The 22,680-nt window shown below is 42.2% G+C and overlaps 1 protein-coding gene across 1 annotated transcript in view; it reads left to right on the top strand.

The window, feature by feature from the left end:
- The window catches only part of GOT1 (glutamic-oxaloacetic transaminase 1, soluble), a 25,096-nt gene extending 3,790 nt beyond the window's left edge, over positions 1-21,306 (top strand). Inside the window, exons 2-9 of the mRNA XM_012661704.1 lie at positions 5,720-5,901; positions 13,428-13,551; positions 14,023-14,135; positions 14,397-14,501; positions 16,998-17,148; positions 17,231-17,396; positions 18,137-18,279; positions 20,488-21,306. Coding sequence (XP_012517158.1) covers positions 5,720-5,901; positions 13,428-13,551; positions 14,023-14,135; positions 14,397-14,501; positions 16,998-17,148; positions 17,231-17,396; positions 18,137-18,279; positions 20,488-20,627 — 1,124 coding nt within the window. The 3' untranslated portion in view covers positions 20,628-21,306. The remainder of the gene's footprint in view (positions 1-5,719; positions 5,902-13,427; positions 13,552-14,022; positions 14,136-14,396; positions 14,502-16,997; positions 17,149-17,230; positions 17,397-18,136; positions 18,280-20,487) is intronic.
- The last annotated feature ends 1,374 nt before the right edge of the window (positions 21,307-22,680 follow it).

Raw genomic sequence — 22,680 nt, 5'->3', positions numbered from 1 at the left:
CATAAATGTTATTTTTTAATCATCACTATGACCGGTCTTTTCGTGGATGGCAAGCGTTTAGATAAGGGTCTAATTAGAGTAGAATAAAAGGTCTCCTTCCAGCTTTTGTATGTCCTAGCCTTATTTATACACATTCCAAAATATACCCATCGTAAAGGAAATGTAATTAACCACTGACTTTGGGAAAGTTACTTTTTTTTCCCCCAAATTAAGATAAAGTCTCCCAAGTCTCCTAGTGGAGACTATCTAGCTCATGTTCTAGCGATGCTGGACATGTTTAGAATAAACTGCAACTGTAATCCCGACCGTTCCTGTTTGCCGATAGTTTCCTCAGAGATTTTCTTCTTGCTGCGACTTCAACAATTTCTTTAAACAGGAGAGTATCACATTTCTGCTGAGCACGATGCTTTCTGAGTTGATCGCTTTAGTGTTTCTCAAAGCTTCAGACTGAAGTGGCTTTAAGGGTGCAGAAGACGTGAGCCCAACCTGATGTGGCCTGTAGCAGGAAGTTTCTTTATTGACTCCAGTCTGTTGGTGTGAACTTAGCTTTCTTTTGGCCTAGGTAAACTGCACTTGCTTTGATATTTTTTGTTTTCAGTGTAGTTTTCCAGCATCTTCAGATAAAATTGTCAGAAAGATATGCTAACATCAGGTGTTTCTGAGTACCCCTGACTCTCTCCCCAGTATCCTAGTTGGGGAAGGATCTTAGAGACACACCTTCATGGGCTTTTAGGTGAGGATGGGTGAGGGAAGTAGAGATCTTAGGAGGAAGATGAGAGTGATGGTTTGGTCATTTAATTTTTTATACTCTTCCTTTCCTTCTGCAAAGCGAGACTGTTGGGCCCACCTGTAACCTGTGTGACTCCTCCAAAAGGGTTTGTACCCAGGAAGAAGGGCAGTGGTGCATGGAGCTGGATAGCGTGTTGATGTTGATTAAAAAGGCCTCTGACACAGTCCCCTGGGGTCTGCTTGCTTTAGGCTTTCTCTAGATATCTCTTCTTAAAAAAAAGAACATGGATCCATGAACTTAATAGTATGACAGCCTAGCTTTTATCCTTGTGATCTTGGTAAAATTATTTGACTTTCCTTTTTTTTTTCTTTTTTCTGAGATGGGGTCTTGTTTTGTTGCCTGGGCTAGAGTGCAGTGGTGTCATCATAGTTCACTGCAAGCTCCAACTCCAGGGCTCAAATGATCCTCCTGCCTCAGCCTCCTGAATAGCTGGGAGTACAGGCACATACCACCAAAGCCAGCTAATTTTTAAATTTTATTTTTGTTAGAGATGGAGTCTTGCTTGTTGCCCAGGCTGGTCTCCAACTCTTGGCCTCAAGTGATCTTCCTGCTTCAGCCTCCTAAAGTGCTAGGATTACGGGCATGAGTTACTGCACCTGGCCTATTTGACTTTTCTAGCCTCTGTTTCCAAATCCCTAAAGTAGACATCACAATATCTATTTTGTGGGTTGTTATAAGAATTAAATGAGTAAAGAAATGTATTTAGCACAGTGCCTTGTATGTACAAAGTATTTAGTAAATCTTTATTGTTATTACTATGCCTTCAGCTACCTTCAATGTCCAGAATTATGAAACTTTTCTCTCCATCCGGGACCTCTTCTCTGAGTGCAAGGTCCATGCTGGACACATCCTACAACCACCTCAAATTCAACATGTTCAAAGCACAACTCATCATTTCCACATTCCCCTTGATCTTTTCATTTTTCTTCCCCTTGTATTCTAGATCTTGGTCAACCCTACCACCACTGTCCACCAATTATCTAGACTAGAGGGAGACCTTGGAGTCATCAGCAACTGTTTCCCAATCCACGTCTATTTATTTGGTCAATAAGTTCTGTTTCTTCTATCTCATAGATCTATTTTGAATAGCTCCCCTTTTCTTTATTCCTGCCAGCACTGCCTGAATTCAAGGCCTCATTATTTCCCTCCTGGATTATGGCAGTAGCCTTCTGACTTTAGCTACTGCCTCTGTCCTCTCCAGTTTATTTTCTGTGGTGTCACTCAAATGATCCTGGTAAAATGTGCAGCTGTCCATGTTACTCTCTTGCCTAAATGCTTCAGAGGTTACCCATTGAAACCAAAGTTCCTTAGAAGAGGCTCCAGAAGTCTTCCATCTACTCCCTGCTATTCCTCCACGGATGCCACCTCTGAGCCGTGAAAATGTGGATCTTGAAAAAACCTCAGGCTGCCCAAGCCTCCGGGTCCTTGCACAGGTGTTCCCTCTGTCTGGAGTGCCCTACTTCCTTTGTCTACCTTTTACACTTTTACTCATCTTTCATACTTCAGTCTCTGTAAAATCTTCTGTCACCCTTCAAAGCAGAATTAAGGGCTCTATGCTCTGTTTTCTGGATGGCAGAGAGGATCTTATTTTATCTTATCTGTCTCTTTCACTTCTTCTTGCCAGTGCCTGGCTCATGTGAGACTTAGTAAGTCCTTGTTGAATGAATGAATGAATGAATGAATGAGAAACTCATGGGTCCAACAAACAGGAATAAAAATTCACTGGGAGAGCAGGAATAGTGGTTGTTGGTAATGCTTGACCTTGCTGCTCCAATCACCCAAGAGTAATCTGCCATCTGCTTTATTAGGATGGTTAGGTGAGGCATTGGGAACAAATCTAGAACTAAACCTGGGAGAAAACAGGTGATGGAGAAGGAAGGGGAGGTGTAAATTGGCCAGTTTCTCTTTAGTCACAGTACAGACAATGCCTCTCCTCCCATCCCTACTCCCAAATAGTATTATAGTATTTTTTAGAGTTTCACAGAGTATGTAATAGTGGTTGGAATAGCAGTACTAAAAGTTTTTTCTTTTTCATATTTTAGTTTTAGTACATTATTTATGAATGATGTATTATGATAAATATAAATACATAGCATAATTATATAACATACATAACACCCAAACACAGACCTGAAACATAATTGAACGCTTTTTCTATGAACATCCAAAGTTTTGTACATCCAAGTAGTCTCCTTTCTAGGTAGTTAAAGCATGCTTTTTTGTTCAAAGATTCCTGGAAACTCTCTTTTGGAATGGCCTTTGAAGCAGGTAGGACCCACACAACAGACCATCTCTTTATAATTGTTCTCCATGAATATTACCCACTTTATTTACCCACCCTCTTCACTGGAGATGATGCAAGTACTATTTCCAAAAATTAAATTGACTTTCAAAGGATGAAAACTTGGCACTATTGAGGATATTCCAAATAATGAGATGTTGCCTCTGAAAACAATTCCAAAAGAAGTTTCAAGAATACTTTGAACAATGGTAACATTGTGATCATAGATAGGGTAATCTGCTTCAGGGACAACTCTTACTTGGAAGTAGTTATTCTGGTGTGCCTGTAAGGAAACCAGACTAAATCCCACCTGGTAAAGCAGCCTTTTTGAACTTGTTGAGAAGGAATTAGTTTGCCGGGCATGGGGGTATAATGTGAGTGGTATGAGAGTATTGTTGAGTTAGATTCACCTACCCTGAGATTGTTGGTTGGTTGGTGGCTGTGTCAGCCTGTAACTCTGTCCACATTTTTATTACTAATTGGATGTTTCTCAGATTTGCAGGTGACACATTCCTGGAGGGTAGAGTTAGCTGATAGAAGACAGACACAAAATTCAAAATGACCTTATAAAATCTTTTATTTGTTGTATACCTTTTGACCTAACAAATTTACATTTAGAATTTTTTCCTAAGAAAACAACTCATGAATATGCATAAAGATACAAGAGCATTCATCAGAATGTTTATAATAGCAAACAATTGAAAGCAAATGTTAGTAAATTATGTGTATGAAGGAATATTATCTAGTTACTAAACTGATATTGTAAGTGGCTCATGTCTATGAAAAATGCCCAGTTGCATTCATAATAAGAGAAATGCAAGTTAAAACTACCCTGGGATACTATTTGTACCCTCATTATAGGCAAAAATTCCCTCAGTGGATGAAGCTGTGTGGAAGCAGATACTCTTAAACAGTGTTGGTGGGAATGTAAATTGATATAATTGCTACGGAGGGCAATTTGGGAATATCTGTCAAAATTACAAATACACATACTTCTCAGCCCCCTCTTCCATTTTCCACCCTGCATCTTACAAATATATTTGCTTACATGTGAGATGGTGTATGTACAAGGCTGTTCACTGAAGTATTGTTTAAAGATTGTAAACAACTCAAATGTCCATCAGCAAGAGACTGGCAAAATAAAATATGGACATTCATCAGTTAAGCAGCTGTAAAAAAGAACAAGGACACTGACTGTGCACGAATATGAAAAGATCTTCAAGTGGAAAAGCAAGGAACAAAACAGCGTAGGGTATGTTTATATGCTACCTTTTGTGTAAGAGGGCATAGGTAAGAAGCTGTATTTGTGTATACATAGAGGAGTTCTGGAAGGATACATAAGAAACTAAGAACAGTTATTTATGGAGGAAGGGATTTGGGGACTAGGTAGATAGAGGATAAAGATAGGAAGGGGACATGCAAACATATCACCATTAGAAGACTAGTTGATGATGAAAGATACATATTTAAATGGAAAAAAGCATGTCGAAAATTCTATATACTGTATGATCCATATTTTATAAATGAATATGCTCATAGAAAATAAAGCTTAGAAGGTTACACCCCAAAATTTTTGTTTTCCTTATCTCTGAGTGTTGGGATTACATGTTAATTATAATGTTTATTATTTACTTTCTGGGCTTTTCTAACTTTTCTACAATCAACATGTGTTGTTCAGTAAACAATAAAGAGCACCCTAAAAAGTGATTTTTTTTTTTCTAAGTTGGGAATTAACTTTAGGTAGGAATCAACAAGATACAACTTAATCAGAATTACTCTAAAATTCTGTTTCAGCTTCAAAGTCACTTGCATAAATATAGGATTGTTGGAGACCTAAACATTTGAGCATAGAGGCAACCCCTATCAGCAATCCTACGCAGAGAGATTATTGGCTTGGGTGCAAGGCCAAAGCAGCTGTCCTCCAAAGCTGTAATCTTAACATAATCAGAGTAGTACAGGAAAAAAGTCAGTGATAGGATAACTCTGAGGGCCTAAAAATACTTTCAGGGTAGACGAAAATGCTTACTACAGAGCAAGATTAAATATTGTGAAAGAGATCAGTTTAGATCAATGAAAGGATTAGGCAGTTGAAATGGGATGAACATTCAAAGTGGTAAACATTGGCTGATGTCAAAATACAGCGAGAGGATGAAGAGGTGTTTTAGTGGATCCTTGGGCGATTGTATAACCTAACCAGTTGTTGGAATCTTCAGTCACAGGCATGTGCTCACTCTTCATCCTAATTCTGCTCTTCTAGGACAAGAGGAGGGATGGACCTCTTAGCAATATTGACGTAGCATTTGTACGACGCTTTTTAGTTTGCAGAGTGCTTTCCCATGCATTCTCTCACTTGACCAGGCTCTGCGATGTCCCAGTTTTATTTCAGGATTCTATTTTTGGAGGTCACGTAGTTAAGAGCTGTAAGTTTCATAAGGATGGGAATCATGTGTGTCCTGTTTGTTTGCCCAGCACCTAGCCCAGCGTTTGGCCCAAGTTAGGTGCTCTGTAAGTTAATGAACTTTAACTTCAGTTCCTTCACTGTTCTGTTTTAACTGGAAGGTGGTGGAATGCTCTCTGTTCACAGTTACAAACTCTTACTTGGACACAGCCTAAGACTCCTTTGTATAAAACTCTTTTCCATTCTGTAGCGTATCGCACAGATGACTGCCAGCCCTGGGTTTTGCCAGTAGTGAGGAAGGTGGAGCAGAAGATTGCTAACGACCACAGCCTAAACCACGAGTATCTGCCGATCCTGGGCCTGGCAGAGTTCCGGACCTGTGCTTCTCGCCTCCTCCTTGGGGATGACAGCCCAGCTCTCAAGGAGAAGCGGGTGAGTTTTGGGTGAGGATATATTTTCTCTTTAGACATTGTAAAAGTAAAAACAGGTTGAAAATTCAATTTTTTAAAAGGTATTAGGTATTATTGAACTACCAATGAATAAGGGTTTCAGTAGAATAAGTTCAAGAACCTGATAGTGCAACATAATGTGGCCATATATAAAGCACGGTCTCTTCGATTGTTCAGTTTTGTCCAGTAGATCATCAGATTTCAGCTGCTGGGTTCGAAGCCGTCAGTGGAGATGCCAAGTAATGGAGATTTAAAGGAATGATAAAAGAGACCAGGGTTCTAGACCCAAATCTGCCACTGTTTTTGACCACAGGCAATTCATTTACCCCTCTGGTCCCTACATGTACATGTCAGAAAAAGACTACATAGTTTGGGTTCATGACCCTATAAGGAGCATTTGCATAGGGGATCTTTTAAGGGACCTCTGAGCCCCCTGAAATTATAAGTAGACTTTTGCGTATACTTAACTCCTGGGGAGAAGGGTCATATATTTTATCAGATTTTCAGAAGGTGTCTATGGTCCCCAAAAGTTTAAGAGCCACTAGTCTGCATGGTGTCTGAAGTCCTTGCCAGTTCTAATATTCTTTAATATTTCTAGCCTCGATCTCAGCATCTCTCATTTAAGTGCTTCCTGGTACATATTCTGTGTATAACTGGAGACACATGGAGGAAGAACACATTTGGAAGTGAGATAGGCTGGACACAGCAGGAAGTGGTATGGGACTGATTCTCAGTGTTGTAGGAATTCAGAGGAGGGAAGACCCCTGAGGACCGGAGACGGGACTTGAGCTGAACCTTGGAGAATGTGTGAACGAGGCCAGGATCCTGGTTCTCAACTCTGGCTGCACATTAGTATCGCCTAGTGAGTTTGTACAAACATACTAATGGCTGGACTCCGTGGACCCCATGCCAGGCCAGTTAAATCAGAATCTTGGAGGGCACCACCTTTCCCTTCTCCCTTTCACCACCCCCCCCATTCCTGCCCACCATGCACATGTTAATTTAAAAGCTCCCCAGGTGATTCCAAAGTACAGCCAGGTTTGAGGACCAGCCACAAAGTAAGAAAGAGGGACAAAAGGAGGGGTATTCACCTTGAGAGGTAGGAGTTTAGGGACAGAAGTAAGGGGTAAGCAGATCTAGGTTGTAAAGAGACCTACCTGATTAGAGCAGGGAACATGTTTTGGACAAATCAGGCAGGTTGATTTTGGCAGGTAGGGCAGGAGAAGCCAACTGAAGGTTTGAACAGCGAAGTTACTCAATAGAAGTGTTATTTGAAGAAGATAAACCTGATTGGATGGGCGGGAAAGGGGAGAGCTCAGGTTTTTGCAATAGTCCAGTTAGGTATTGTGCAATTGCTGCCCAGGCCAGTGTTGTAGTACAGCCTGTGCGTCATGCATTGAAGAGACCACATCTTGGAGTCATCTGATTTATTCCCCACAAGGTGTTAACATCAGGTTTTTCCTTTTGTATATCATGTTATCCAGATGCCCTGATAAGCAGAACGGCAGGGTAAATGAAGGTTGGACACATGTAACATTCTTATATGTATCAGGAAGCAGGTTGGCTCTGATGAAGGTCTTGGAACTCAGGTCTATGATTAGGCAAATAATTAACTTGATTAGGGTTTCATCTGGATTATTTTGAGAGACTGACTTGCCTCAAGGAACTGAAGGCATTTGAGTAGAAATGTTGAGAGTATAGAGATTATAGGTCACTTTGGGAAGTTGCTCTGAAAATCCAGTGTTTCCACAGAGGTAGTGGAGAGTCCTAATGAAGTCTGAAAGTGGGGAACTGAGGCAACTGGGGGCCTGTCTTCTGAAATGCTATAAATGAATTAGCTGGAATTCTGTTGCTGATAAATGAAAACAGATTCTGTGTCGGGAGCTTCTTCCTCTAAGACTGTGCATTTCTTATACAGTTATTATTAATAACTATATTGGGCAGATGCTTGCTCTTCTGCTTATTGATCCCTGTTTGGTCACTTCACACTGTAAGGCTTGGGGCCATTGCTTGTGGCCTTGATCTGGGAACATAGTCCTCCATCTTAGTCTAGTTCATCCCGTTGTGTTTTTGATCGTGGAACAGTTTTAAATGGCAGTCTTCATGGCAGCAAATATTTGCAGATACTTCTTTGGGCTGGCTTGAGATACTCTCTTAGCGTCTATTATCACCCTAGGTACCAGTTGCTACTGAGCCCTGAGCCTTTCCTCTTTCCCTGGAAGTCCCCACCACCCCCAACCACTGTCTTAGTTCAGTAACAGCCTCCTAATTGACCTTCCTGCCTCTGGTCTCTTCCCCATTCTAGTACATTCTGCACACTGCAGCTAGAATGACCTTCCTTAGCAAAAAAAGCTAATCATGTCACCTGTTACCTCTGTACCCCACACAGAGTAGCTTCCCCATTGCCAACAGGTTAAAATCCAGACCTTGAGCTTGACATGCAGTGGATTTAGTACACAGCCCTCATCCTGTTCTTCCAGTTGCTCATCGCCCTGGGGGTCCTGCCATTCTATGAGCCTTGCTGTTTTCTAGACCCACTAGGCCCTGTCATGACTAAGAGGCTTTGCCTGGCTCTTTCTTCCACTTGGAATGCCCTTCCTCACTTCTCCAACTCCTCCGTCCCCACCTCTAAGTTCTTCAAGACCTGGTCAAGGTTCACTTCCACACTGAATCCTTAGCTTTCTCAGAGCTAGTTGTTTGAGTCCTCAGAGTTATCACAGGACTTTGTTCACAGTTTGGTAATCACAGCATTTACTGTGCCTACTATATTGTGTAATTTTATAAGTCTATCTCTCCCACAAGACCATAACTTCCCATAACCTTCCCTGGGGCAAGGATCATTACTTACTTACTTACCTTGCAGATCTTCAGCATTTAGGTTCTAGCCTGGTACCTCAGAGATTTCCAGATATTTCAGTTCACTCATTCATTTAGTCACCAGATGCTCACCTCTAGGGCTGGGCACTCTTCTAGATGCTAGAGCATAGCGGTGATTCAGACACACAGAATCCCCTGGCCTTGCTTTCAGTTATGTAGAGAGAAACATACTATAAACATAATCAATAAGAAAATGACATAGTATATTAAAGATAATAAATGCTCTGAAAATAGAGCAGGGGGAAGCATGTTAGGAGTTCTGGGGGTTTTAACTGGGTGTTCATGGTAGAAATAGACTGACATTTAAGCCAAAACTTAAAGGGGATGAGGCATGAATGAAAGAATGAATAAACAAGAAAACAAACACCAATCTTGTCTTCCCTTAGATTTTTCTTCTCTAGATTTGACAGTACCAGATCCTTCACCATTTTGAGGAGACCTATTTTCTAGATTCCTCACTACCTTGTATTAACTTTACCACTTTCAGACCTTAGGATTCAGGGAAATGTCCATTCTTCACCTCCTGCATAGTACTGTTTCAGCTTCTGAAATTACTGAGCCACTGTAGATAGGAGGGTTCGGGTGCTGTAACTCCTTGCCACGTAATGACATCATACCCTCTTGCTTTGACCATTGCTTCTAGGAGACTTGGGGCTTTGGCTGTGGCTCAGATCTTTCCACCACTGTCTTCTTTCTTCATCTAATTCAGCACTTGCTCATGTAGTACCGTGTGCCAGACGCACACAGGGCGGGGGAGTTGCTGGGGGCGCCTAGATGAATGCAGTGTGGCTCTGGCCACAGGCAGCTCCTGGTCAGTTCTCCTACTCACAATGAAGTCATAACATCAGCAAATTGTGATCTCAGACAAGGGTGCTAGAATCCAGCAATTATATACTGACATATCTAGTAGATATAGAGGCCTACTTTGTCCAGCTTCACACCGAGTCTACAGGATTTCCCTTGTTCTGGATATTCCTGTCTAGCCATCCGGGTCTGGTTGCCTGGCTCCTTGAGAAGTTTGTACTTACTTCCTTTGATGTGTGATATCCTTTATTCCAAATATAGGACTTTCTTGGGCTCTAGGACAACGTGCCAAAAATCAGTTCATAGAATGACCACATTGCTCCATCATTGATTCACCAAAAACTTTTCTGTTAGTTGCTGATATTTAGAGGAACTTGTGTTTTTCACTGAAGACATTCGGTGTTCAATATATTTTTAGGGAATGATAATTTCTTGAGAATTTGATATTTCAAGTGCCATATATATCGTGAATGTCAAGGATTAGTTAGTGTTACTGAAGTGAGTTTATCTCTTCTAAGTACATTTTCAATCTAGTCTACTGACTTTCTAATTTCTTTTAATGAATTTGCTTTCTGGAGTGGGAGAAAAAGGGTGGAGTTAAAAGTTGAACACAGGGGCCAGGTACAGTGATTCATGCCTATAGTCCTAGCACTTTGGGAGGCTGTGGTGGGAGGCTTGAGGGTTCAAGAACAGCCTGAGCAACATAGCAAGACCCTGTCTTTACAAAAAATATTTTAAAAATTAGGTATGACGGTGTGTGCCTGTAGTCCCAGCTACTCAAGAGGCTGCGGTGGGAGGATCACCTGAGCCTAGGCATTGGAGGTTGCAGTGAGCTATGATCACAACTGCACTGTAGCCTGGGCAGCAGAGCAAGACCCAGTCTCTAAAAAAAAAAATAAATGAAAAATTATGCCTGGGAATGTTTTCACTGGCATCCATATGTATCTGTCATGTTTCCATGATAACTTAAAATTGTGTTCAAGGGAAATCTTGCTCATTTGCATAGGAAGTATTGGCATTCCAGAATTGCTTAGGTATCTGAAATGTGAAGCTGTACATGAAATTGACATTCAACTTAGCTGGATGGCAAATCCATAAAAAATAAATGCACATTTCAGTTTTATCACCTTGATAGGGATTTGCATAAAGAGTCCAGATACATCACAATGTGGGGGCAAAATCTGTAAAGTAATGGCAGGGGACCAGTGCTTAGTAGGGATCAGTGTAAAGAACAGAGAAGTCAGTGCACCAGATCTTGCATACACTGACGGTTTTTGCCCCAGTCCACTGCCTTTGCTTCTCTCTGAAATATACAGCTGTGTTCCGTTCCTTGTCTCCTTGAACGTCAACTTTGCTTATGTTTCACACTTCAGATAGTGTTATTCCACAGACCTATGAATACAGATAGAACATTGGTGAATAGTAGTGGTGATAATTTGTCATTGCTTTGTTCCTGGCTTAAATAGGATTTCTGCTCATGATTCATTGTTCATCATGAAGCAGATCTTATGGGTTGAATGAATTTTTTTTTCAGTTATTTTTAGGAAGTATCCATTGTTTTTTGTTTTAGTAAGCATTGACATCAGGAATGGCTAAGCTTTTCTTATCTGTTATGATGATCCTTTGGGTTTTCTCCATCTTACAGCATGACAAATTTTATATCTCTTAATCATGCATTCATGGGATGACTCTCACTTAACCAAGGGGGTATTTTTTAATGTACTATTGGGTTGATACCATTCATTAATGTTTATTTGGGAAGTTAGTATCAGAACACACGAAGGAGCTAGGCCTCACATGCGTGCGCTCTCTTTCTCTCTCTCTCTTTTTTTTTTTTTTTGAGACAGAGTCTCGCTTTGTTGCCCTGGCTAGAGTGAGTGCCGTGGCGTCAGCCTAGCTCACAGCAACCTCAAACTCCTGGGCTCAAGCAATCCTTCTGTCTCAGCCTCCCGAGTAGCTGGGACTACAGGCATGTGCCACCATGCCCGACTAATTTTTTCTATATATATATATTTTTTTAGTTGTCCAGATCATTTCTTTCTATTTTTTTTGGTAGAGACGGGGTCTCGCTCTTGCTTAGGCTGGTCTCGAACTCCTGACCTTGAGCTATCCACCCGCCTCGGCCTCCCAGAGTGCTAGGATTACACGTGTGAGCCACCGCACCTCTCTCTCTTTTTTTTAAAGAGACAGGGTCTTGCTCCGTTGCTCAGGCTGGAGTATAGTGGCTCCAGATCATAGCTCACTGAAGCCTCGAACTCCTGGGCTCAAGTGATCTTCCTACCTCAGCCTCCCAAGTAGCTGGGACTACAGGCGTGTGCCCCTATTCCCAGCTAATTTATTAAATTTTTTGTAGAGATGGGGCCTTACTGTTGCCCCGGCTGGTCTCAAACTGCTAGCCTCAAGTGATCCTCCTGCCTCATCTCATTTTTCTCTGCTTTTTTTCCTTTATCATCTTTTAGCATCAGTGTTATGTTAGGTTATTAAAAAGATTTAGGAAGCTTTTCTTCTCTATCTAGGAAGACTTTTTTACCTTTTTATCAGGGAAATTTTCAAATCTATATGAAAGTAGAGAAAACAGTATAATGACTCAATCCCCATGTATCTGTCACCTAGCTTCAAAAATTATCTGTATATGGTCAGTATTGTATATTTCCCTCTTTTCACCCTCCCAGTGCTTCCCTACTGCCAAAGCTGGATTACCTTCCAGCAAATCCCAGACATCTAAGTAGATTTTAAAAATTATTATAAAATTGTACAAGTAATACATGAATACAGTCTTCTTATTTAAAAAAAACCAACTTACGGATTAGGCCAAAGTCTCCCGTGACCACTATTCCTACATCCTGGACACCCCCTCCCCAGAGGTTGCTGCTGTTAGAACGTGTGTGCCCTTCCTTTTATTTAGATAGACATTTTCATGTGATCTTTTTCTTCCTTTCTCCTTAATACTTTAGACAAATTAGGCAACATGGTTTATGACATTTTTCTACTGAAAAAGTTATGCTGAAACTTAATTAGAATTTTGAAGGAGCAAAATCGAAGGTCTATAGGCAGAACTACATCAACAGGACATAGTGACTTGATCTAGAATGGGAAGACCCAGATTTGTGCCCAGCCTTGCCACTCACTAGCTGTGTATCCTTTTGCAAATGACTTCTCTGAATCAGTTTCCTCATGTGTCAATTGGGATCAAGGAAGAATATATGCCAAGGTATGTCGTAAATGGTAAAACCCAAGATTTTATTACTGATCATATTTGCTCACTTTAAGATGAGAGAAAGCTGAGAGAGGAAAGCAATATTAAATATTTGCATATTACCTCTGTTTTGTTAGAACACACTTCTGAGGATTAGTAAGCCTGAGCTCTAGAGATGAGGAGTACCGCAGATTGATGTCAATGGCAAGCTAGAAACACTATTTTACAGGCTTCTGCTGGAGGGAAATTTTGATTTTGAGATGGGTGACATCAAAACAAAGAGATGGATTTTCCTTCCAAGGCACACATACACACCAATGTGGCCTCCACGTGGCCTCCACCTCTGTGTCCAGAAGGGAAGCTCCTCCAGACCCGGATGTCCTGGGTTGAAGACCCGTCTCTCTTGGTTGGTAGCTGGTAACTTTGAGCAAGGTGTTTCTGCTCTCTCAGCTCCAGTTTCCTCATTTGTAAACTTGAGCAAATAATGGAAGCTTCTTCTTGTAGCTGTTGTGGGATTTTGACGAGATAATACAATTAAAGGGCTTAGCACAAATAACTGCTCATTATTACCTAATTTTTCTAATATTATGTGACCTCACCATTATCAGGCTGAGCCCCTGCTTCTTTTTCAGGTAGGAGGTGTGCAGTCTTTGGGGGGAACGGGTGCACTTCGAATTGGAGCCGACTTCTTAGCACGATGGTACAATGGAACAAACAACACAAAGACACCCGTCTACGTATCCTCACCAACCTGGGGTGAGTCTTTTAGCTGCAGTGAGAAGAGAAACAGAAGTTGGAATTATCCTCATGACTCTGACTGTTTATACAGAATATGTAATTCAGCCTGGAACAACTAACCTTTGGGAATGGCCTGAGCAGTGGATTACAGCAGTGCGTGAGAAACCTCGTGCTCAAATGCAAAATAGGAATACTCTTTCCCAAGGCTCTTGGTAGACTTATATTATAGTCTTTGTTGAAACTCCCCAGAGGAGGCATAAAATGTAGATGCAGGAAGTACCATTGTAGTGGGATATCAGTTTGGCATTAATGTGACTGGTTGAACTTGTTCTTGGTTACAATCATTCTTCTGTATCTTAACCCCTAGCTTCAGTGACGCCCAGTGGACATTGAGCCTGTGAGCGCCCTGGAAGCTGACTTGTATCCTTTCCAATTATTCCTCCTAGTGTTTGTAAAAGTGTTTAATATTTTGCAACCCTTTGCTTTCAGAAAATCATAATGGTGTATTTTCTAACGCTGGCTTTAAAGATATTCGGACCTATCACTACTGGGATGCAGAGAAGAGAGGACTTGACCTCCAGGGTTTCCTGAATGATCTGGAGGTGAGTGATTTAGAAGAAAAAGTAAAGAGAATTCCAAGGTGTCAAGAACAGCAGGGAAAGTGTTCGGATAAGTTGATCAGTGAGAGTCTGAGATATCTTCCCTAAACCAGGTGGTGGTTTTTGAATTAGCAAGCAAAAGAGAGCACAAAGATAGCACAAAAGAGAGACACGAAGGAGTGATAAGAACATGGTTGCCCTTTGCCCCCATTGCTGACCAGTATGCTGCTAGCATCCAAGCTGACATAGCTTCCTTCTCCTCAGAATGCTCCTGAGTTCTCCATCTTTGTCCTCCATGCCTGTGCACACAACCCGACTGGGACTGACCCAACTCCGGAGCAGTGGAAACAGATTGCTTCTGTCATGAAGGTAACTGCCCTTTTAAGAGCATCTCTTAAAAAAATAGTATGTACTATTATTTAATGTATTCAAAAGCAATACCTGTTTACCGAAGAATTTGGGAAAATGGAGAAAAGTCCAAAGAAAAAAATATTAACTATAAATCTTGTTACCCAAAGAAAGACACTGTTAATGTTTTGGTAGATAGAATATCAGGCTTTAGCCTGGCGCGGTGGCTCATGCCTGTAATCCTAGCACTCTGGGAGGCTGAGGCAGGAAGACTGCTTGAGCTCAGGAGTTCAAGATCAGCCTGAGCAAGAGCGAGACCCCGTCTCTACTACTAACAGAAAAATTAGCCGGGCATCGTGGTTCATGCCTGTAGTGCCAGCTACTGGGGAGGCTAAGGCAGGAGGATGGCTTGAGCCCGGGAGTTTGAGGTTGTAGTGAGCTACGATGACACCACTGCACTCTAGCCCAGGGTGACAGAGTGAGATTTTGTCTCAAAAAAAAAAAAAAAGGCTTTGTGTATGTGTCTATGTGTGGGTACAGTTTTAAATATGTTAATATATATGTTTTACAAAGACAGGATCGTTTTGTACTGTTCTGTAACGCCTTTTCATTTGAATTTCTTTATATACATGTCATTAAATGTTTTGCAGCATCATTTTTCATAGCTATGTTATATCCCTTTCTTGGATATGTCATATTAGGGATTGGGTAAATCAGTTATTGGACATTTAGGCTTATTTCAGATTTCTTGATCTTATGAACAATTATGTAATAAAATTTTTTATTGTTTCTCTAATAATAACTTTCTAGATTGGAATTTCTAGCTCAATGTATTTATGGAATACTTACTGAGGAAGTGTTATGTACTGGGTGCTGTGGGGATACAGTAATGAACACAGCAGACACGGTCCCTACCCTCAAAGAGCACATAGCCTGTTTGGGGAGACAGATGAGTAGTAAGGCGGTTATGATACTGCCAGATATCTGTGTTGATGGGGCTTATAACGGGGTTCGTAGCCCAGATTTTGGGCAGTGTATATGTGGAGAGGGTAGGGTGGCAGGAGCCTTCCTGGAAGAAGGGGTTTCCATGTTGAGACTTGTAGGAAGGGGAGGAGTTAAGAAGGCATCGGCAGGCAGGCGTGGGCAGGGAACTTTCCTTCCCTGCAAAGGGAAGAGCATGGTCAAAAGCCCCAGGTAGAGATCATAGTTCAGTTAAGGAAGTGAAAGTAATTCTTACCATGGCCTGGAGTTCAAGGGAGTTGGGGAGTGTGAGTGATAAGGGTGGAGAGTAAATAGAGCCAGGTCCTGTGCTGAGGAGTTGGACTTTGTTCTCAGGGTAGTAGAGAGCCACTGAAATCTTTGATGTCAGGGAGTGACACAACTGGAAATGCATTGTCTTAAGGTAACCCTGACTGCACAGCAGGACTGGCTCAGAGGGAGGCCAGACTAGGCAGGCTGAGGGAGCAGTTAGGAGGCTCCTGATATAATCCAGGTTGTTGTTGATGTTGCCCTGAACGGAGAAGGGGAAAATGAGATGCTGAAGGATTCTGGAGCTCTCAGGAGTCAGGACTGATAGGACTCGGGGGGTGACAGGATGTGGGGGATGAGCTGCAGAGGAGGAGTCATGATATACCCCAGTCTCATCCAGTCAAGGTATACCCAAGGCTTTGACGGTTCCAGGGAGGGAAGTGGTGTCCACTCAGAGAGCCCAATAGCGGGAACAGGTTCAGTGTGGGCAGCTCTTTGAGGAGATAAGAGTGATAAGACTAGAGACTACTATGTCCACTTTGTCTTGAGTACCCAGTGGAACAGCTGTGAAGTTGTGGGGACGCCCTGGGGGGATACCAAGCCTACACTTGACCAAGCTTATCACACAAGGAACTCAGGGAGAAGAATCCACCAACATAGGACATTACCACCGTGCCTCAAAAATAAACCCTTTTAGCAAAGGTGCATCGTGACAGTCTAGGACAATGTACTTTTTTTTTTTTTTTTTTTTGGTGAGATAGGGTCTCACTCTGTTGCCTGGGCTAGAGAGTGCAGTGGTGTGATCATAGATCACTGTACCCTCAAACTCCTGGGCTCAAGCTATCCTCCTGCCTCAGCCTCCTGAGTAGCTGGGACTACAGGCATGTGCCACCACACCTGGCTAATTTTTCTATTTTTTGTAGAGACAGGGTCTCACTCTTGCTCAAGCTGGTCTCAAACTCCTGGCCTCAAGCAGTCCTCCTGCCTCGGCCTCCCAAAGTGCTAGAATTACAGGCGTGAGCCACTACGCCTGGCCTACAATGTACTTTACAAAAGCAAAGTTTACTGAAATTGTTACATTTGTTAGTTGGTATTTAGCTGAACAGAGAAAGAGACATAAAGTGGTGGTTGGGTGCACATAGAGGAGCAGTAGGAGAAACGGACAGTCAGTCAGTTCCTCCCAGGCACCAGTTGGGAAAGGAAGGTCGTCTGTGTCTGAAGTTGGTTCCAGAAGGATTTCCTGCCCTGACTCACTTTCCTTCCTCGCAGCGCCGGTTTCTGTTCCCCTTCTTTGACTCAGCCTACCAGGGCTTCGCATCTGGAGACCTAGAGAAAGATGCCTGGGCCGTTCGCTATTTTGTGTCTGAAGGCTTCGAGCTCTTCTGTGCCCAGTCCTTCTCCAAGAACTTCGGGCTCTACAGTGAGTGCTCTCCCGGTCACAGCCGCCTCCCTGCATCACTCCCGCATCAGCAGCCACAGCTGATTCTCGTCCCTCTCTTTAGACGAGCGCGTGGGGAATCTGACTGTGGTTGGAAAAGAAGCTGACAGCGTCCTGCGGGTCCTTTCCCAGATAGAGAAGATTGTGCGAGTTACTTGGTCCAACCCCCCCGCCCAGGGAGCACGAATCGTGTCTCATACCCTGTCTAACCCTGAGCTCTTTAAGGAATGGTAAGGGGCTCCCAGCCTGCCGGGCGAGGGGTGGGAGGCAGAACAGTCTTGGTCCCATTATATTTAACTGAGTCTCTTCCTTTTATTTTGGCAGAGGCAGGACAAAATTACTTTAACTCCTTTGAATATCAAATATTTATGTAAAATAGGGCTGATCCCTACATCACGTGTGTGTAACACAGTACCTGGAACCCAGGAGGAGGACCTAGTGAGTGGTGGTTTCTCCACTCCCCACCTCTCAGGCTTCCTCCCCATAAAGTGGGAAAACACAGGAAGGAATTCCTGATAGAACCGAATATCCACCTTCAAGGCAGTATGGCAATTTTTGGGCTCTTCATTTTTATCTCTAATTTACATACATACATTGTATCTTATTTTGGAATAGAGTTATTTTTATATAGTAGCTAAATCTGCAATCGCTGTTTAATTAGGCCTGATAAAATATATTATCCTATCTATATCAACACCTCAGTGAAGCCTGAGTTGAAACATTGGTGTTTTATGGCCAGTATACCCGAGATAGCACTAGACTGCATCGGTAAATACAGTCCTTTCCTTCTGCCTGCTACGTCTGTCTATCTGGTCTGTTCATCCACCCATCCAGGCATCCACATACCATAGTGGGCAGGTTGTGACCCCCTTTTCAGCTTACAGTTTAAATTACAGTTTTTAAATCTGCATGTTTTTGTGTACCATCTGTCCTGTCTGGATTGATATTTACGTTGCTGTCCATGCTTCAGGACAGGAAATGTAAAGACAATGGCTGACCGGATTCTGACCATGAGATCCGAACTCAGGGCACGATTAGAAGCCCTCAAGACCCCTGGAACCTGGAATCACATCACTGAGCAAATTGGCATGTTCAGCTTCACTGGATTGAACCGTAAGTGGCCCCCACCACCTCCAGCATGTTCCTGCTGTAGACATACAACACTTCTCTCAGTTGCAGTCGCTGGTCTTGAACTCACCTCTGTTAGCCATTGCCTACTTGGGCAGCCATTTGGACCAAGCTAGGTTTTCTTAGGGTGTCTCACTATCTCCTGAACCCCTTGGGTCTCAGAAAAGCATTGCTGTGGTCTGCCCTGCTGACCTGTAGCCAAGATATTTTCATTTTTGTGGGCTGGGAAGTAGCTCAGAGCCAGCTGGGAAGTAATAGGATTTGTGTCCTGGAGCCTTGATTTATGAAAGGTTTCTCATAAATGTTCAGGTATCTTTTGGCTTTACCTTAATCCTAAGAATAAATATATATGATTATTCAGGGACACATTTTCTTAACAGGTCTTTCCTGTCACCAACTATTGCCCTTACAAAGAGGTGACAAAGTTATCTCTCCATTTCATGAATAAAAACTTTGATTGCTGGTTGAAATTAAAAGCTGAAAAGTTAGTGGGCAGCCATGCGCGACCTTGGTCAGCCATCAGTAAGGCGTTATCTGCCATCAGCAGTCCCTTCTGATAATACTGTATTTATCCATTTAATAGATAATTCCAGAGCACTACTGGCTAAGCCACCATTTGCATGGTGCGGATGTGGCCTCTCACCTGCATGTCCAAGTGGCTCTAGGGAGGGATGTTCAGCTGCATGGGTTGTAGGTAGAACATCAGAGGCCCCCAGAGGTACTACAGCTGGAGGCACCAGAGTGCCAGTATGAAATGGGCTCAGAAAAAAAGGAAATAAATATAAATGAGAGGTGATAGAGATTGTACTGCTGACCCCTCAAAAGACTTTGGGGTAAAATGAGGCCACCCAAGAAAGTGAAGGAATAGCTCAGTTAGCTGTAGGTGTCCTCATGTAGGTGGGGCAGAGAATTAGTTCACTTGTGTAAGTAAAGTCATCCTTATATGATGTATTTTACATTATATTAATACAATGTTTAATGTAAAAATATTAAATGTAATGGGAATAAATAGTCTTTAGTGGTAACATTCTTAAAGCTCACAAGATGGAGATGTCTCCCCATAAAATATCCATATCCTTCTACTATCCAGAGTACGAAATCAGTTTTGTTATGTATTGAAAGAGAATAGATGAGATTAGAACTGTGCTTGTAACACAAAAGTTATATTTTTAGTGCTTGACATCATTTACCCTTTTTAAAAACAGGGTTTGTTTTTTTTTTCCCCCAACATTTTATTAGGAAAAGTTTTAAACATACAAAAAAGTTTGAGGAATTATGCAGTGAACCCCCACATACCCACCACCTAGTTTCTACAGTTTTCATGTTAAAAAACTTACTACATTTTATCTGTCAGAACAGGGGCTATTAATCTGGAATCCGTGGATGTAGTTTTGGAGATCTGCGAAGCCCCTGAAGTTATATTTAAAAAATTGTGTATGTGTCTATTGGCCTTTTTCTAGGGCAAGAGTCTATAACTTTTACTTACTTCTCAAACTGTGATACTTCCCTCCTCCCAAAAAGTAGAAAAGTCTCATTTTTATTTAAAACAAAAACAAAAAAACAGGGTAGGAGCCCTATAACCACAACATGATGCATTTCTGCAAACGTGGAAAACCCCTCCTGCATCTGCGAGACAGCAAGCTGAGAAATGGACCAATGTCTCATGGTGCCAGGTCAGAGAGGTCTGTGTAGTTTTTCATTTGGTTCATTCACACAGCATTTATCAAAGTATGTGGGGCCTTGTCTGATATAAAAAAGTCAAAGGGAGGTTGGTGCTAGGTGCTCAGGGACAAGAAAACGCAGGTCAGAGAAGGGCTAAAACAAGCACTTCATAACCAGTTTTTCATCTCGATGGAAAATTCTTAAGTCTGATGGTTGTTTTGGTTGAGAGGAGCATCCTGGTGAATGTTCTGTACAAGGCTTGATTGGAAGATAATCAATCCCAGATTAAAATTCCCATCAGAAGTAGCCACATTGAACTTTCTGGGGATTAGAAAGTTAACTAGTAAGAGTACTTTCCAGAATCTAGTGAGTGTACTTTCCTATTTGTCAGTTGGACAAAATAGCTCCTTTTGATTTGCTTCTCTATGTTAAGGGGAAGGAAGGAAAATCATAATTGTCATATAATTGCTGAGCCTCCCCTGCTCTAAGGTTCCCTGCTGCTCTGATTATATCATCTTTTGGTTTCAACAGCCAAGCAGGTCGAATATCTGATCAATGAAAAGCACATCTATCTGCTGCCAAGTGGTCGGATCAACATGTGTGGCTTAACCACCAAAAATCTAGATTATGTGGCCACTTCCATCCATGAAGCAGTCACCAAAATCCAGTGAAGAAACACCATCCCGTCCAGCACTACCAAAGCGGTTCTCTGTCACATGTGTTCCCTGCCTGCACAAACCTAGATGTACGTATCGTGGATTAGAGACTGCAGGACTAAAAAGGTTGCTCTGGTGAGATGGCCTCTGTTTAAATCGGCCCTGGGTGAAGAGGACATAACTTGAAATGAACTGGAGGCCTGGGATTAGAGCCTTTTGGAGGCCAGAGCAAATTAAGATTTTTATTTAAAAATAAAAAAGTACTTTGGTCATGAGACGTAGGTTATCTTGCTCCCCTTGCTAGAAGCAGGAGTGTTGCTCATGTGCTTCTACATGTTGCGTGACTCTGTACAAAGTCTAGTCCCAAAGATCAAGTCGTCTGAAGGAGCCAGAGTGTGAGTGTGGGAGTCGGCTGTGGCATTAAAACTCTTCATCTCAACCCAGAGTGTCTTATCCCCCTGCTCTTTCTGCATGGTTGTGTCCCTGGTCCTAAACTTTAGTTCTTTAGGGTGACTGTGATTAAGAAATATATTTAATCATGACATACACAAAGGTACATACACATATTTAATTGAAACGAAAGTTTCACAAAACAGTGTTTATTCTTGTTATGTGTAGTGCGTTCTGATATTTTCTAGTCCAATCTATTGTGTTCTACTTCACTAAAAAAATAAAATAAAAATGCTGATCAAGACCTATGGAATTGATTTTGTGATCCACTAATGAGTTGTGACCCATGGTTTAAAGTGAATGCTTTAGAGGGATTAAGTAGTGGCTAAGGAAACACTAAAATGTATTCTCACAATATGGCTCCCTTTAGTGAACTCACCGTACATAACTTTGTCGGTTTTGTGGGCTTGTCATTCAGAGGCCAGCCGTCTTCTTATATTACTTTAGAAACTGGACTTCACGGACTCATAGGAGGGATGATATCACTCAGGGTGATTCTAGAACACCAGCCACTCTTAATAGTTGGAGTTCCTTTTAGTCTGTTGAAACAATTAGAGCCACTTACACGTAGACCACAATTTCCAGGGAGTCCAAGAGACTCCAAAGGGCAGTTTTGTAGAATATGGTGGGGTTGAATCTTATTAAAACAAGAGGGTAAGGCCGGGCACAGTGGCTCATGCCTGTAATCCTAGCACTCTGGGAGGCTGAGGCGGGTGGATCGCTCAAGGTCAGGAGTTCGAGACCAGCCTGAGCAAGAGTGAGACCCTGTCTCTACTAAAAGTAGAAAGAAATTATCTGGACAACTAAAAATATATATATAGAAAAAAAAAAATTAGCCGGGCATGGTGGCACATGCCTGTAGTCCCAGCTACTCGGGAGGCTGAGGCAGGAGGATTGCTTGAGCCCAGGAATTGGAGGTTGCTGTGAGCTAGACTGATGCCAGAGCACTCTAGCCCGGGCAACGGAGCCAGACTCTTGTCTCAAAAAAAAAAAAAAAAAAAAAGGGTTACTACTTGGAGTTTAAAAATATTTAGTTAATTCTTGTTATTGTAACAGGATCTGCCCTTTTCTAAGACACCTTTGAGTTGTAAAACCCTACAGTTTTGAGGGATGATTGGGGTCTTAGAAGTCAAGTCCGTCCTCTCTCCCTCAGTGAAATGGTCTCTTCCATGTTGCCCCTGATGCATCATCGTCAACCAGGGGTTGGTGGTGGTGGGTTCTTTCAGTGCTTGGTGAGGCATCCATCCCATTCTGTTGATGGAGCCCCTTAATAATAAAGATCTTTCACCTTGAACCAGAATTTGATCTCCTTTGTCAAACTCCCCTGCTCCTCCTTCCTTCCTTTCAACCATAGACAGTAAGTCTACTGGCACTTCTAACTGACGACCTTTTAAATATTTGAAAGTAGTTGTTATTCCTTGATTATGCTTTTCTGTGTGAACTGCCTCTCCTCCCATTCTTCAGGGTTTCTGCACAGGATATGGTTTCCAGATCCTTCCTTGTCTGGCTGGAGCCCCTGCAGTCCTTCACAGGGCACTTGCTCTGCACGTGTGTGATTGGGCTGGTGGATATGAACTGACTGAGCGTGACTGGATGCTCTCCTGCTCATCTCCTGCCT

This window comes from Propithecus coquereli, unplaced genomic scaffold (genome assembly GCF_000956105.1).
Source record: "Propithecus coquereli isolate 6110/MARCELLA unplaced genomic scaffold, Pcoq_1.0 Scaffold73, whole genome shotgun sequence".
In the NCBI taxonomy this organism is placed as follows: Eukaryota; Metazoa; Chordata; class Mammalia; order Primates; family Indriidae; genus Propithecus; species Propithecus coquereli.
This window is presented reverse-complemented; position numbering and strand designations above follow the sequence as displayed.